The 13,678-nt window shown below is 37.0% G+C and overlaps 1 protein-coding gene across 1 annotated transcript in view; it reads right to left on the bottom strand.

Annotated features, from left to right (window-relative positions):
• The window catches only part of LOC139122487 (mitochondrial potassium channel ATP-binding subunit-like), a 61,639-nt gene extending 49,416 nt beyond the window's left edge, over positions 1-12,223 (bottom strand). The window contains 4 exon segments of the mRNA XM_070687889.1: positions 3,493-3,598; positions 5,948-6,075; positions 11,291-11,439; positions 12,154-12,223. Coding sequence (XP_070543990.1) covers positions 3,493-3,598; positions 5,948-6,075; positions 11,291-11,399 — 343 coding nt within the window. The 5' untranslated portion in view covers positions 11,400-11,439; positions 12,154-12,223.
• Between the last annotated feature and the right edge of the window lie 1,455 nt (positions 12,224-13,678).

Below are 13,678 nucleotides of genomic sequence, written 5' to 3'. Positions count from 1 at the left end.
ATCCTTTTGGTGTATGATTCCTGAAAAAGTCTGTCACCTTTGTTAGAAGTCCACTCTCAACATATTTTCTGGCACCTGCCATGCCACAGTGACACAGTTACTTCAATCTCTAATCATAGTATATACAATACTATATATTATAGCCCAAACATGGGACTATGGGCCCGAGGGTAGATGACCATTTGCCCGACGTAAGGAGGGCAAATGGTCACCTACCCCGAGGGTACATAGTCCCTTGTTTGGGCTATAATATTTTTATTACATGCCTCTCTTACTCAGTTTGCACCAAAAATATTTACATTTATTGGCAAATTATAGTCAAATGCTTTATTTTCATTTTAGACGAAAAACGGTTAAAAATAGAGCGATTTTCATCATCGAATGGCGCATTGATATATTTAAATTACTGTTACGCGGTTTATCAATATTTTTATGCGAAATTTTCGAAAAACCGGATTTTCTGTGCAAAACATGCAATTTCAAGACTTTTAAGTAGAAAAGTTTTCAACTTGAAAATAGTTCCGGTTCACTTTCAGTCCAGTGATGACTATGCGGCCCGCGACGTCATCGGCGAGTTACCATTGAATCGTATGGAGCGCGCGACGTTCGATATACGAGGCATGTAATACTAGAAGCTACATCATCTACATGAATGTCACTATTGACAATTAAAGTTGCCAAGGTGAGGGGCAAAGAGGTATGGAGGTCTGTGGAAAAATTTGGACATTTGTTTTTCATCCAGTGTTAATTTTTGTTCTAGTCTTAAGACATATTTCTGTAACAAACGCTTTCAGTTACCATGTCTAGAGTTTAACCCTAGACCCTCGAGTTTCTCGAGGGTCTATGGTTTAACACACTCACTGTGTTTTTTCTCAGCTTGAAAAGACAGAGGGGCGGTCACTTTATATGACAATGCATAATTTACATATTCTTTTGTGTGAAAATGAGGGGTGGCCCACCCTTCAAAATCCTCTTGTGGAGAACCCTAGTTCACATATAGTGCGTAACTGGTACACTTCTACAAAGCAAACCTTTCATATATACAATAGGCAGAATATACCTACTATATAATATGAGCCTTTATAGTGTGCAAGGTAGACTCTCCACAGTTGCCGTGCCTTGTTTTGTGCGCGCCCACGGTGGGCCTGCATTCGAAGGCTACGCTGTGCAGCTGTGAGCACGCGCTGCCAGACACAGCGACTGTCAGTTCTTGCAAGTATATGAATATTCATAAGGGTATTGACGTCAAAAGAAACACCTATCTAACTGGGCGGAGAGAATATATACTAGTAGCTGGTAGACCTATATATGTGGTATGGTTTTATTTTTCATTTTATTTGGCTATGCTACTTGTCATTTTTGTTTTGATTAACGGATGTGTGGAGTTCTATAAAGTACCCGGATCAGGCAGAAATCCGACCGGTCGCTTGCAAGAACGTCCAGACCCTGGGATTCGCATCGCGTCTCTGAAGGGCGCCCGCTTTCCAACAGGGAAGAACGCGAATCGCAGGGTCTCTGCCAGACTATGTGCAAGGCAACAGTGGTATAATTGGCAAGTCACTTAGGAAATTGCAGGAGTGAATTATTTCATTTTAAACTGTAGTATTTATTGGTGCAGGATTTACACAAATACATATGAGTGATGTGAATGTTAGCTGGAGGAAGGGCAATGTTTGCTTGTCGTTAGTTTATTGATTTTGGATATATTGGTTGATGCAGTGTGTTTATATGATCTAATATATCCTTAAAACTGATCTCTTTACCTCAAACAAACCCTTCTTTCCTTACTTATCCTAGAAACCAACACAGAGGGATATCAGGCAATGGAACTGCCGGTCAAAAATCCATGTACTGACATCAACAACGGAACAGTTTTCCATCCAGAGCAAGACAATTGTTAATAGGGGAAAAAAAGAAATGATTCATATTTGTAATTTCTATTTCTAAAAGCAAAGAAATGACAAATAAAAAAGGTTTGAGTAATTGCCTTTCTTCTGAGAAATTATTGATTAAGTCTATATTTCAATGCATTGAAGTTGGCCGGTGAGTGACAAGGACAGAATACAGAAATGTTGACAAAGATTTAGAGGATTTACACTTTAGTAAACCGGTTTTGTCGGTGAGTTTGTGTTATAGCGCTGTCTGCCATGTTCAATATAGGTGTGTTGACAATATCACCTGGACATAGGCATTGGGTCTGTCTTATTTCACCACATTCAACACCATACATTTTAGTCAACAATAAAACAATAAAATTATGTCAATCTATGAATTATTGGATTATAAATGCAATATTTTCCATTTGAAAAATATTTGAATACTAATAATTGACATTACACAAAAGAACATAAGAAATTTAGTGACAGTAAAAATTCAATGAAATCTTTAAGATGATGTAGTTTATTATCTTTAATAAATGATTTTATAGTTTTTGTTTCTCATTATCAAACTCCAGGTGTACAGAGACCAAATTAAAATCACCTTCAAACCAGAATAAATTTACTACCAGTATCTTGGTTTCAAAATAAATGACTTTACATTTCAATACCTGCATGTCTTGTGACACTGTATGATAGTACAGTCATTAATTGATTGCATGTCAGACGAACCAGAAGAACCAAAAGAGATTAATGATCCATGGATAGGATGGCAGTAAAGCCATTACATACCGCTACGTCCCATGTTCAGTGTATTCTCCAGGTTTCTCTCACAAAGGGGAAATGTCAACCTCTGCTTGAAATTTAGAGAGGATTTGGTTCTGATAACAGGGGGACTATAATAAATTATGCAAATTGAGATTTTTTCACCAGTATATTACAGCATGTGTCAAAAATCAAATAAAAGACTCATATCCCTTTACTATTTTTCATTCAGTAAACGTTGAATAAATTTAGTCTATACAAATTATTCAAACTTCATTCAATGATTCATTTCAGTTCCAACATAGTTTTGTAATATGGAGGCCATCTGTCAATAGGATGCTCGTATGTTCTATGACGTTACTGTGGCTACAGATAGTAGATTACATCAACTGTATGATGTTGCATGATGGGCAGTAATCATGAAGTGGAATGCCACTGTAAATACTCTGTGTACATCATAACCTCAAACCTAATTCTAGAAGGGGTGACATGTCCCGCATTTGTGATTATTTGTAGAGGGATTTTGATTAGATAGGGGGATTAGCACAATCCTGGAGAAAACACTGAATGTTCCTTACAATGTCATGAACTCTGCTGAGCTCAGATTCAATCTTGTTGATGTTATGAGTCTACAACTTGAGAGTAAATTTCTACTACATTCAATTAAAAAAAATGTAAATATGCATTGTTTTTTATTTCACTTTCAACATATTATTCTTACAAACAGACAAGACAGGTGTGACAAAAGAAATGCTACAATGGGCAGTCATTCAGTGGTATTAAAAGTGCCTGATTTAAATTACGTCAACAGTGTCGTTGCTGTCATAATTGTTGACAAATTTCTACTTACCTCTAGATTTGTTTTCAATATTTGCATTTTCAAACCATTTAGCGGCATTGCAGTATGTCTGAAATGTGATTCCCTGCGTTTCAGTTCTTGGAAAGTGCTGTAAGATCTAAATAAAATTCACAATTTAAACACAATGAGCATAAAATTGTCATTACAACTATATTAATTTTGATTTTATACTATGCTTATCACTGACATCCAGTTTCTAAATGGAAAAAATACACTGCAGAGTTTATAAGTTCTAGATAGAAAAAATAAGAAAATGATACTAATGTGATTGAAATAAAGCAAAGGCTGAAATTTTGATAGTCATTTGGGATGACATTCAGCAGCTCATCAGGTTTTAGCTATTCAGAAGACAATAGTTAATCCAACCAACTGAAGGAGTCTAATTCTGTATTCATAAATAAAAAACTGACAATTGAAAATTATTATGTAGGATATTGTGTATCTAATTAGCTGATTCACTATTGTGTAGGATATTGTGTATCTAATTAGCTGATTGATATTGTGCATCTAATTAGCTGATTGATATTGTGCATCTAATTAGCTGATTCATTACTATGTAGGATATTGTGTATCTAGTTAGCTGATTCATTATTATGTAGGATATTGTGTATCTAATTTGCTGATTCATTACTGTTAATGATATTCAGCAAACCAATAATTAGAAAAGTTTAGCATTCAGTATGATTGGATTATTGACTATCCTGCAGAAGAATGAGTAATATCAAAGTTGTTATATATGATGTTGTTTCCAAACTGTTCATAACTTTACTATACACAATGATTCCTGGATCTCTCAGTGTATTCTCATAGGGAACACATGAAGGAATGAAGAAGATACATTGTTATTAATGCTGTATGAAAGAGGGAACACTATTTTTATTGAGATTACACTTCTTATTGGAAGCTAGTATGATTAACTCTAGTATTTGTCTATTTTACACTATGCTGCATTTTCTTATCTGAGGTATGGATTGTATTAATAGTATTGGTGATATTTTGCATCAAGAGGTAAACATTTCATAGTATTGGTGATATTTTGTATCAAGAGGTAAACATTTCATAGTATTGGTGATATTTTGTATCAAGAGGTAAAGATTTCATAGTATTGGTGATATTTTGTATCAAGAGGTAAACATTTCATAGTATTGGTGATATTTTGTATCAAGAGGTAAACATTTCATAGTATTGGTGATATTTTGTATCAAGAGGTAAACATTTCATAGTATTGGTGATATTTTGCATCAAGAGGTAAACATTTCATAGTATTGGTGATATTTTGTATCAAGAGGTAAACATTTCATAGTATTGGTGATATTTTGTATCAAGAGGTAAACATTTCATAGTATTGGTGATATTTTGTATCAAGAGGTAAACATTTCATAGTATTGGTGATATTTTGTATCAAGAGTAAACATTTCATAGTATTGGTGATATTTTGCATCAAGAGGTAAACATTTCATAGTATTGGTGATATTTTGCATCAAGAGGTAAACATTTCATAGTATTGGTGATATTTTGTATCAAGAGGTAAACATTTCATAGTATTGGTGATATTTTGTATCAAGAGGTAAACATTTCATGATATTGGTGATATTTTGTATCAAGAGGTAAACATTTCATAGTATTGGTGATATTTTGTATCAAGAGGTAAACATTTCATGATATTGGTGATATTTTGTATCAAGAGGTAAACATTTCATAGTATTGGTGATATTTTGTATCAAGAGGTAAACATTTCATAGTATTGGTGATATTTTGTATCAAGAGGTAAACATTTCATAGTATTGGTGATTTTTGTATCAAGAGGTAAACATTTCATTGTATTGGTGATATTTTGTATCAAGAGGTAAACATTTCATAGTATTGGTGATATTTTGCATCAAGAGGTAAACATTTCATAGTATTGGTGATATTTTGCATCAAGAGGTAAACATTTCATAGTATTGGTGATATTTTGTATCAAGAGGTAAACATTTCATAGTATTGGTGATATTTTGCATCAAGAGGTAAACATTTTATAGTATTGGTGATATTTTGTATCAAGAGGTAAACATTCCATATAGTTCATTACACTGGATCTACTTCAAGACGACAAAAACTAATCTTTGACAGAAGTTGTATTTCTGAGAATTTTGCTATGCCTGTTATTGAATTGTAAAATGGAAAAAGACTGTTGAATAGTAAGGCATTCTTTACATTCATATTGACTGCCATTCAAAAAACTGAATATTACAATCTACAGAGTGAAAATTTTCTGCTATAAAATGGTTACATCATAGTTTTGTCATCCAGATGATAAAATCTGGGAATGCAGGACATTTAATCCAGAACATCAAACTGAAGCTTCTCCAAGATGGCACCATTCCCATTACTTAGGGACAAAGCCAAACAATAGGATAATGGTTATATGTAATTTGAACATCTATTAATGATGATGTCATTTTACCTTTCTGAGAATGTCATCTTTCATCACATGTGACTCTGCAAGTCTAGCCTTGGTGAGTATTCCATCACTATTTCCATTGTCAAGCCAGCAAAATCTCTTCCATAATCTTTCAACTTCAACCACTGGTACTGGAATGAAATGCAATAACCTTACTATCTACGGCATCAAGTATTGATGTGAATGGATGGATGTACAACAAATTCTGTTAATGTCATGTTCTTACTTATGGATTAACAGATACCAGACAAGTGTAAATGCATAGCTTCACATGTTTTCTTCATACAATCTATTTTAGGGTTGAAATACTCATGAAAACAGTATATCTTAATGGCAAAATATTCATTTGAATTAGATTTATGATTAACACAAAGTTTGCATAGAGTTTGGTTAAGTATTCTGAAATTACTCTACGGACAAATGCTATGTTCAGACAGGTAAAAATTTAAACGCTTCTGCAACACTATTTGTGATTTGTAAACACAGGGGATTAATAGTTTGTGTCCGCTTGCATCCATACTCACAAAATTAAGCCATTGTTTTTGTGTTTAAGACGTCTTAATGCGGCCTCTCGAGTTCAAAAGGTGTGTATGACCAAGCATACGGCATTGTAACAAGCCTATCGATGGCTGAAATGAACGACGTCGTACTGCTTGTCTTTTGTTTTTTTACCTGCTGCATATGTGGTCCAAACCGAGTCATCGTCGCTTTAATGATCTGAATGCAGACCAAATGCAATCGTTAACCGATTTAGCCCTTGAGTTTGATACGTTCAGAACTGTAATAAAGGGAAAACGGCTCCACGTTTCACCTACACTATTTTTTTCGTTCTCTGTGTTCATGTTTTATTTTGTGCGTTTGGCTATTGGTGTAGATATAAGCCATGGTGAGACGTAGCCGTAATATGGCTGTCGAATGACAGTGCGATCCTTTGACGCTACGTTTCGAAACCAGTGTGGTTTCTTCCTCAGTCGCTTTTTTTGATATTTTCTCCCCTTGGATTCTTGTTTCACTGTTTGTGGCTAAATTATTGTCAGTGTTTTGTTCGTCCAGTAAGGAGGCTAGGATATTTATATTGGAGTCAGTTGATTGTGTTTCATTTTTTCTTTTCTGTAAGATTGTGTACTTGTACATTTATGAGCGTGTCGCCAATGTTGGATTTCTTTCTTCTTTCGATATTACTTGTTGTGAATATCCTCGTTGTAGCAATTTTTCATGATATGTTTTGACTTTGTTGTAAAAGTCCTCTTCGTTGTTACATGTCCTCATGTACCTTAATATTTCGCCTTTGATCAGGCCCTTGAAGGTTGATTTTGGATGACATGATTTTCTGTGTAAGAACTGGAATGTATCTGCTGATTTTGTGTGCGTTCTAGTGTCTAGTATGTTTTCGTTGTTGTATCGTTGACCTTTGTAAATGACTAGGTCAAGATATGTTATTTCGCCTGAATAACTTTCATATGAAAATTTGAAAGTACAGTAGGATGCATTTTTTTAATTACTGTTCCGCTATACTGTTCGTGCTCCGTTCCAATGAAGATTAGGAAAATATCGTCTCTGAATCTACACCATAGTGATATTTTTGTTGTGTGTTCACATATGATTTCCAGTTCTAATCCGTGAAACTGATGTTGATCGGCAATCTCGGGTGACGATGGCGATCCCATGACACACCAACATGTTTGTTTGTAGAATTCGTTGTTAAATTCGAATGTATTGTTTTTCAGAATAATGTTTAGCATAGCTAACAGGTATTCTGTTGGCTGTCTACTGGGATTGACAGATGGCCAATTACCGAGGATCTGAGACAGTTATTCGAAGAAAGGCATCGATATTCTGCCTCTGCCGCTCCTTCTGTTGGGGGACACCCCAACATTGCACTTTTATATGATATCCAATATTTACGGCAATTAGACTACACAATATCAAAGTTAGATTGGCTTAGCTAGATCTAAAAGGGCTGAAATCTCCGATAAATATCGGATATTTAGCGCGATTTTATCTCCGATATACCTTAGGCCTATATCGGATATTTACGCGTGATTTGAATGAATCTAGTATCGTCTAGTATCGAAGCTAGAGTCAGTCCTTGGAAGTTGGGTTTGTCCAGAACTGTAAGGTGGTGAAATCTCCGATATGAATGAATGAATCTAGTGTCGTCTAGTATAAAAGCAAGAGTCAGTCCTCGGAAGTCGGGTTTGACCAGAACTTTTAAAGTGGTGAAATCTCTGATATAGGCCTATATCGGATATTTACATACGATTTGACAGAATCTAGTATCGTCTGGTATCGTAGCTGGAGTCAGTCCTTGGAAGTCGGGTTTGACCAGAACTGCAAGGTGGTGAAATCTCCGATATATCGGATATTTACGCGCGATTAGAATAAATCCAGTATCGTCCAGTATCGCAGCTAGAGTCAGTCCTTGGTAGTCGGGTTTGATAAGAACTGTATAATGGTGAAATCTCCGATATACCTTAGGCCTATATCGGATATTTACGCGTGATTTGAATGAATCTAGTCTCGTCTAGTATCAAAGCTAGAGTCAGTCCTTGGAAGTCGGGTTTGTCCAGAACTGTAAGGTGGTGAAATCTCCGATATATATCGGATATTTACACACGATTTGAATGAATCTAGTATCGCTAGTATCGAAGCTAGAGTCAGTCCTTGGAAGTCAGGTTTGACCAGAACTGTAAGGTGGTGAAATCTCCGATATATATCGGATATTTACGCGCAATTTGAATGAATCTAGTATCGCTAGTATCGAAGCTAGAGTCAGTCCTTTGAAGTCAGAACTGTAAGGTGGTGAAATCTCCGATATATAAATCTTATATTTACGCGCGATTTGAATGAATCTAGTATCGTCCATGGGGTTCTGTCATAGTATCGATATTAGAGTCCCCAAATCGCCGGTATAAAATATCGGCAATTTCATAGACGCGGCTTCCCATGGGACAACCGCAGTTCATTCTAGTATCGTCTAGTATCGATATTAGTCCCGAAATCGTCGATATGTCAAACTGCGATACTAGATTGTAAATATCCGATATTTAAAAATTGTGCAAAGTCGCGCCTTCATGGTCTGTTGCTGTCGACAACTTCTTTGTATTTTAGCTTCAGTGCCTTGAGCTTGCAGTGGCACTGATCTGCTGTCCGGTTTAAACCTCTCTGTTGAGCCTTTTCTGCATTTTTTTTGTACAAAAGGCTATCGAGACACGTTCTCCCTAGCATTCTTTGAATGCTTTCGTCTGCCTAGACTGAGATCAGCAAACTTATTTCGTCGTCTGACCAGTTATTTCCACGAGATGTAGAGCTGATTTCGGCAGCCATGACCAACGCGAATATTGTATGTTGGTTGTTGTTTGTTATGTTACAAATACCTGTCACGTGAGGGCGTTTAAAACGCCTCTGAAGCAGCTCGGTCCGTCCACACAGCGATTTGCAGATAGAGTTAATCCCTGCAACGGCTCAGGTCGGGCCGACTAAACCGTCTCAAATCTGAAACGCTTCAGAACCACTTCGGAGTGTCCACACATAACTTTCTGTGCCAGTATTGGCCCAGAACCGTTTCAGAGGCGTTTTAATGGCCTGTGTATGAACGGCATAAAAGATAAGAAAAAGGAGATTATAGCAATCTGTATATGGATGTTGTGTTTGCCTGATTCACATTCAGTTTCATGGCCTGACAAGTAGCTACCTGACACACGATACATGTGTACAATGAAAATTATATACTGTAACACCAGCGTTCTCACCAGGCCGCGATTCCGCGACATTCTCGCGTATTTTTCTGTTTTGTCGCGGATTTCTTGGGCGTGTGCGCCAATAGTGGCGCGCCTTTGAAATTATAAACTTTCGTGATGCCAGCCGTACGGCGCGGCCGGCCGTATCATACAGCCAATACTTCTCACCATGGACGTAAATGATTGACGCGAGTAATTACACTTCCTGGTTGAAACCGAGGCAATCTGGAGGCAATACCCGTCAGAGGGCGTACTTAAGCCACAGTCACTTGTGATTCGATACATGATGGCCGATGTGTGGATGCATTATCATTACGTATACCACACAGCGGCCGTCGTGTATTGAACCACACGAGACTGTGGTAGTCTGACGCACTGGACGTGGTGTTCGCCTTGCATGCATACCGGTACATGTCCACGGAATTCGCGGAAGCTGTAGGCGTCATGGGCACGATAAATATTTTCATAGGCTACGACAACGATAATCCGAACTACGAAAACACAAGAATGTAAAGCTTGTATATCCCTAAGGAATTACATGAACATTTTTCGAAAACAACGAACTCGAAGCTGGTAGCATTATACTGTGAGTTCCGCATGGCAACCAGGCTCTTGACGGGAACGACGTTATAGTGTTCGTGCCGTTGAGATTCAGTGAATTTTTGTTCTCGAAAAATAACGCAACTTTGTCTGAGATAATTTTTAGGTCTTTGCTATGTTTGGAATCATGTATAAACCTCGCGGGAGATACGTGTTGTGTGATGTTATCAGGCATTTGCTCCGTTCCTCGCCCACGTGACCTAGTACCTACGACTGGAAATGATCGACAACTGGCCCACTGCCGATTGATGATATTATTCCAAAAGTAGTTCCGAGGTTTAAATGTGGAATAGTTGGAGGAAAGTTCTCTTATTATGCAAACAATTATCAATTCTTGGCTTGCGCATGTGATAAGTATATTATTCCAGGCGAACTTATACGTGAGAACATGGGCGTCTTTTTTCCATGCTTCAATCAATTGACAAAATTTGTAGCCTTGGCTGGCGACCAAAATTTCACGTCAAAAGTTGATGATTGTTTACAAACATCATAGGGATATGTTTCCTGATCTAAATAAATGCTGACTTGGCCTATTCCTTCTGCTGGTTGTGAAAGGGGGTTTAGTGTGCGAAAAAAAGTAACTCATGACAGGAATCAACTGGGAGCTGAACGACTGGACACTCCAGCAACTACTGTTATTGTAGAGGGCCCCGAAATGGACTTTCACACTGGAAAGAACGAAAGTCCCATAGACTTTTCATTAAAAGGCACTGATATTCAATATCAGTTGATATTTTCACCGAATGTTTACAAAAAAGTTGTTAAGTTGAATGAGTTGTTGAGTCCTTTATTTTTTCCATGCATAGAATAAGGTTCGTATTTGCAGTTTGACTTTTTTAACATATTTATATATTGTCTCACAAAAATCATCCGTTGTCCCGCTTTTTTTTGGTCAGCGGGACAAAATGTCCCACAAATTTTTTTTTTCTGGTGAGAACACTGTAACACTCTGATGTGGGATAAAGACAGTGCTATCTTGAATGCAGAACGATGTTCTTTTACTCACATTTACAAGTCTGTGAATGAGCATTGATCCAATTTCTTGCAGCTGGGTGGGTAACATCTGCAACTACACTGCCGTCATTGCTGTCAAAACTACTTGACACGTCACCCATCTTAGTCGACTGATAATGCCAAGCCTATCGCCACTCAGTCCTGTCATAAATATTACACATACATTTGTACTGGTGCAGGAAGCAGGAAAGTTTAACTTTCTCATTTCGGTAAACATTTGATGTGACTATTTATGTTATCATTTGATGCCACTGTTTGTGTGGAAAAGGATTAACATAAGTGACCATGGTCCCTGTAAGTGGGATGTCAAGCGTATGAAGGTAGCAGTACTGTTATGTGATCATACAAAGACATCGTCATAGAATGGAGGTCTTTCTTTTACCTCCATTGTCATGGTATTTATAGTGCCACTGTCTACACTGAATCCCGGCACTGCATTGACAAATGTGGTGTGTTTCCATGGGGACAGGCCGACAACGCATGATGCATGTGTATCGATATACAAGGGAAAGACGAACAAACCACCATACGAACGTTAGAGGGAAAAGAAACCTACGGAGGCTCGTAAATATCAGTAGTGGATGTACAGACAATGACATGATTGTAGCACCAGTGATGACTTGATCGGTAGTACCAATGTGATACATTACAGTATGATTACATTGCACATTTGCAACAGTTCTGTACATGTGAGTTGACCCATGAACCAACAAAATCTAATAGGTCCATGGTTGACCTGGGTAGCCCATTTTCAGTCTATAATAGTAGTATGCAGCAATTCACCAATCGAGTTACGAGGTAAACACGCAAATCGCTCAATGTTATTCGTGTGGGCAAGCAATGTATACGACGTACCTGTGGTGGATCGGGGACTGTGCTCGACTACAAATCACGATCGGGCAGCCATATTACTGAGATTCAGCTGAATCACGTGACGATCGAGCAAGGTAAAGCGCCCTCTTCCCTGAAAGAAGTATTTCAGCAAGTCAATTCCTGATTGCCGCATTATTTCCAGTTGTTAGATCTTTTATTCTCCTTTGAAAGTTGTACCAATTTAATAAATTCATTAAAGCTGATGGAAAAGCCTTCTTCTTTCATTAAGAGCCAGTAAAAATATATGTTTGTTTCTTTATCCACAGTCCCTCCAGGGACAGTGTCCAGAAATGTGTAATGAATTTTCCTAATTAGTGATATTGCCAGAAAGGACTTGAACAAAGTTGATGAAATTACTATCTTTATTGATGATACAATTTGATTGAAGTGAAAAACATTTTGAATTTTCACATAGGCTAATTTGCAATTCCGATATCACAAATAAGCATGTTTAGCTGAAAGGATTTGACAAAGGCAAAAAAGCTTACATTTGCTACAAAATGATGAAGTGATGGTACAATGATATGGGAGCAGTGAAAGAGATTTAGCATTTTCATTTCAGTATATACTGTAATAATGATATTTTTAAATTTCAATTCATACATGATGAATGTCGCTTGTCATGTTGATTAGAAAAATATGAGGTTACAATCTCACGGTAATAATGTTAGAGAAAATTGTCTACTTACAGACAACTGCAACATATACATGTAGCTGAAAGGCTGGAGCATTTTCAGTTCATACCCAGTCACTATTATAAAGTTAAAATTTTCAAAGAGACCTGAAAGACCTAACTTTCAAAATAAAAAATACAAAGTTGGAGAGGAAATAAAGGGCTCTGAGCTGTTTTGATAATTTTTAGTATGTGAATGAGTACTAGGTTTACAATAATTTATTTTTGATTCAGTTGATTTTACACACACTACACACAAACGTGCGCGCGCGTGCACACACACACACACACATATACACACACATGATGGCAACTGTGAATCTTGTTTGTAGAGGGGCTCTGTAATTATGAGTCATCAATTGTTTAATTAATTTTCCTTTAACATCGAAAAATCTCGGGTTTATGACAAAATTTATAAAGTTAAATGATGAAGTGACGTGTTTTATTTGGTTTTGCTTTTGTTTTTCCTACGAAGCTGGAAAGACCTAAGCTTATCCAGTTTGAAATAGTTCTGTCAAGCAACATAATGACGACAATTAAGTTTTGAAATTCGATCATTCCTAACTTTAGAGCAATACACAATGCCTTCGAAATGACAAACGTCATCCTATGATAATCCAAACAAAAAGTAAACTTATTCACAGTGCCTTTCAACTTTGTTCGTAATAATCATAATGTAGTAGATTATTTTATTACAGTGACATGAGGGGGAAAAGACCCCCCAGCCAATGGGCTTATAAGTCACCTATACACTGTAAAATAAATTATTATACAGAAGCATGAGACATAGGGTATAGAGTACACCTCAATGCCCTTTCTTTCCTCTCCAGCAGT

The sequence above is a fragment of the Ptychodera flava genome, chromosome 22 (genome assembly GCF_041260155.1).
Source record: "Ptychodera flava strain L36383 chromosome 22, AS_Pfla_20210202, whole genome shotgun sequence".
NCBI lineage: Eukaryota > Metazoa > Hemichordata > Enteropneusta > Ptychoderidae > Ptychodera > Ptychodera flava.
This window is presented reverse-complemented; position numbering and strand designations above follow the sequence as displayed.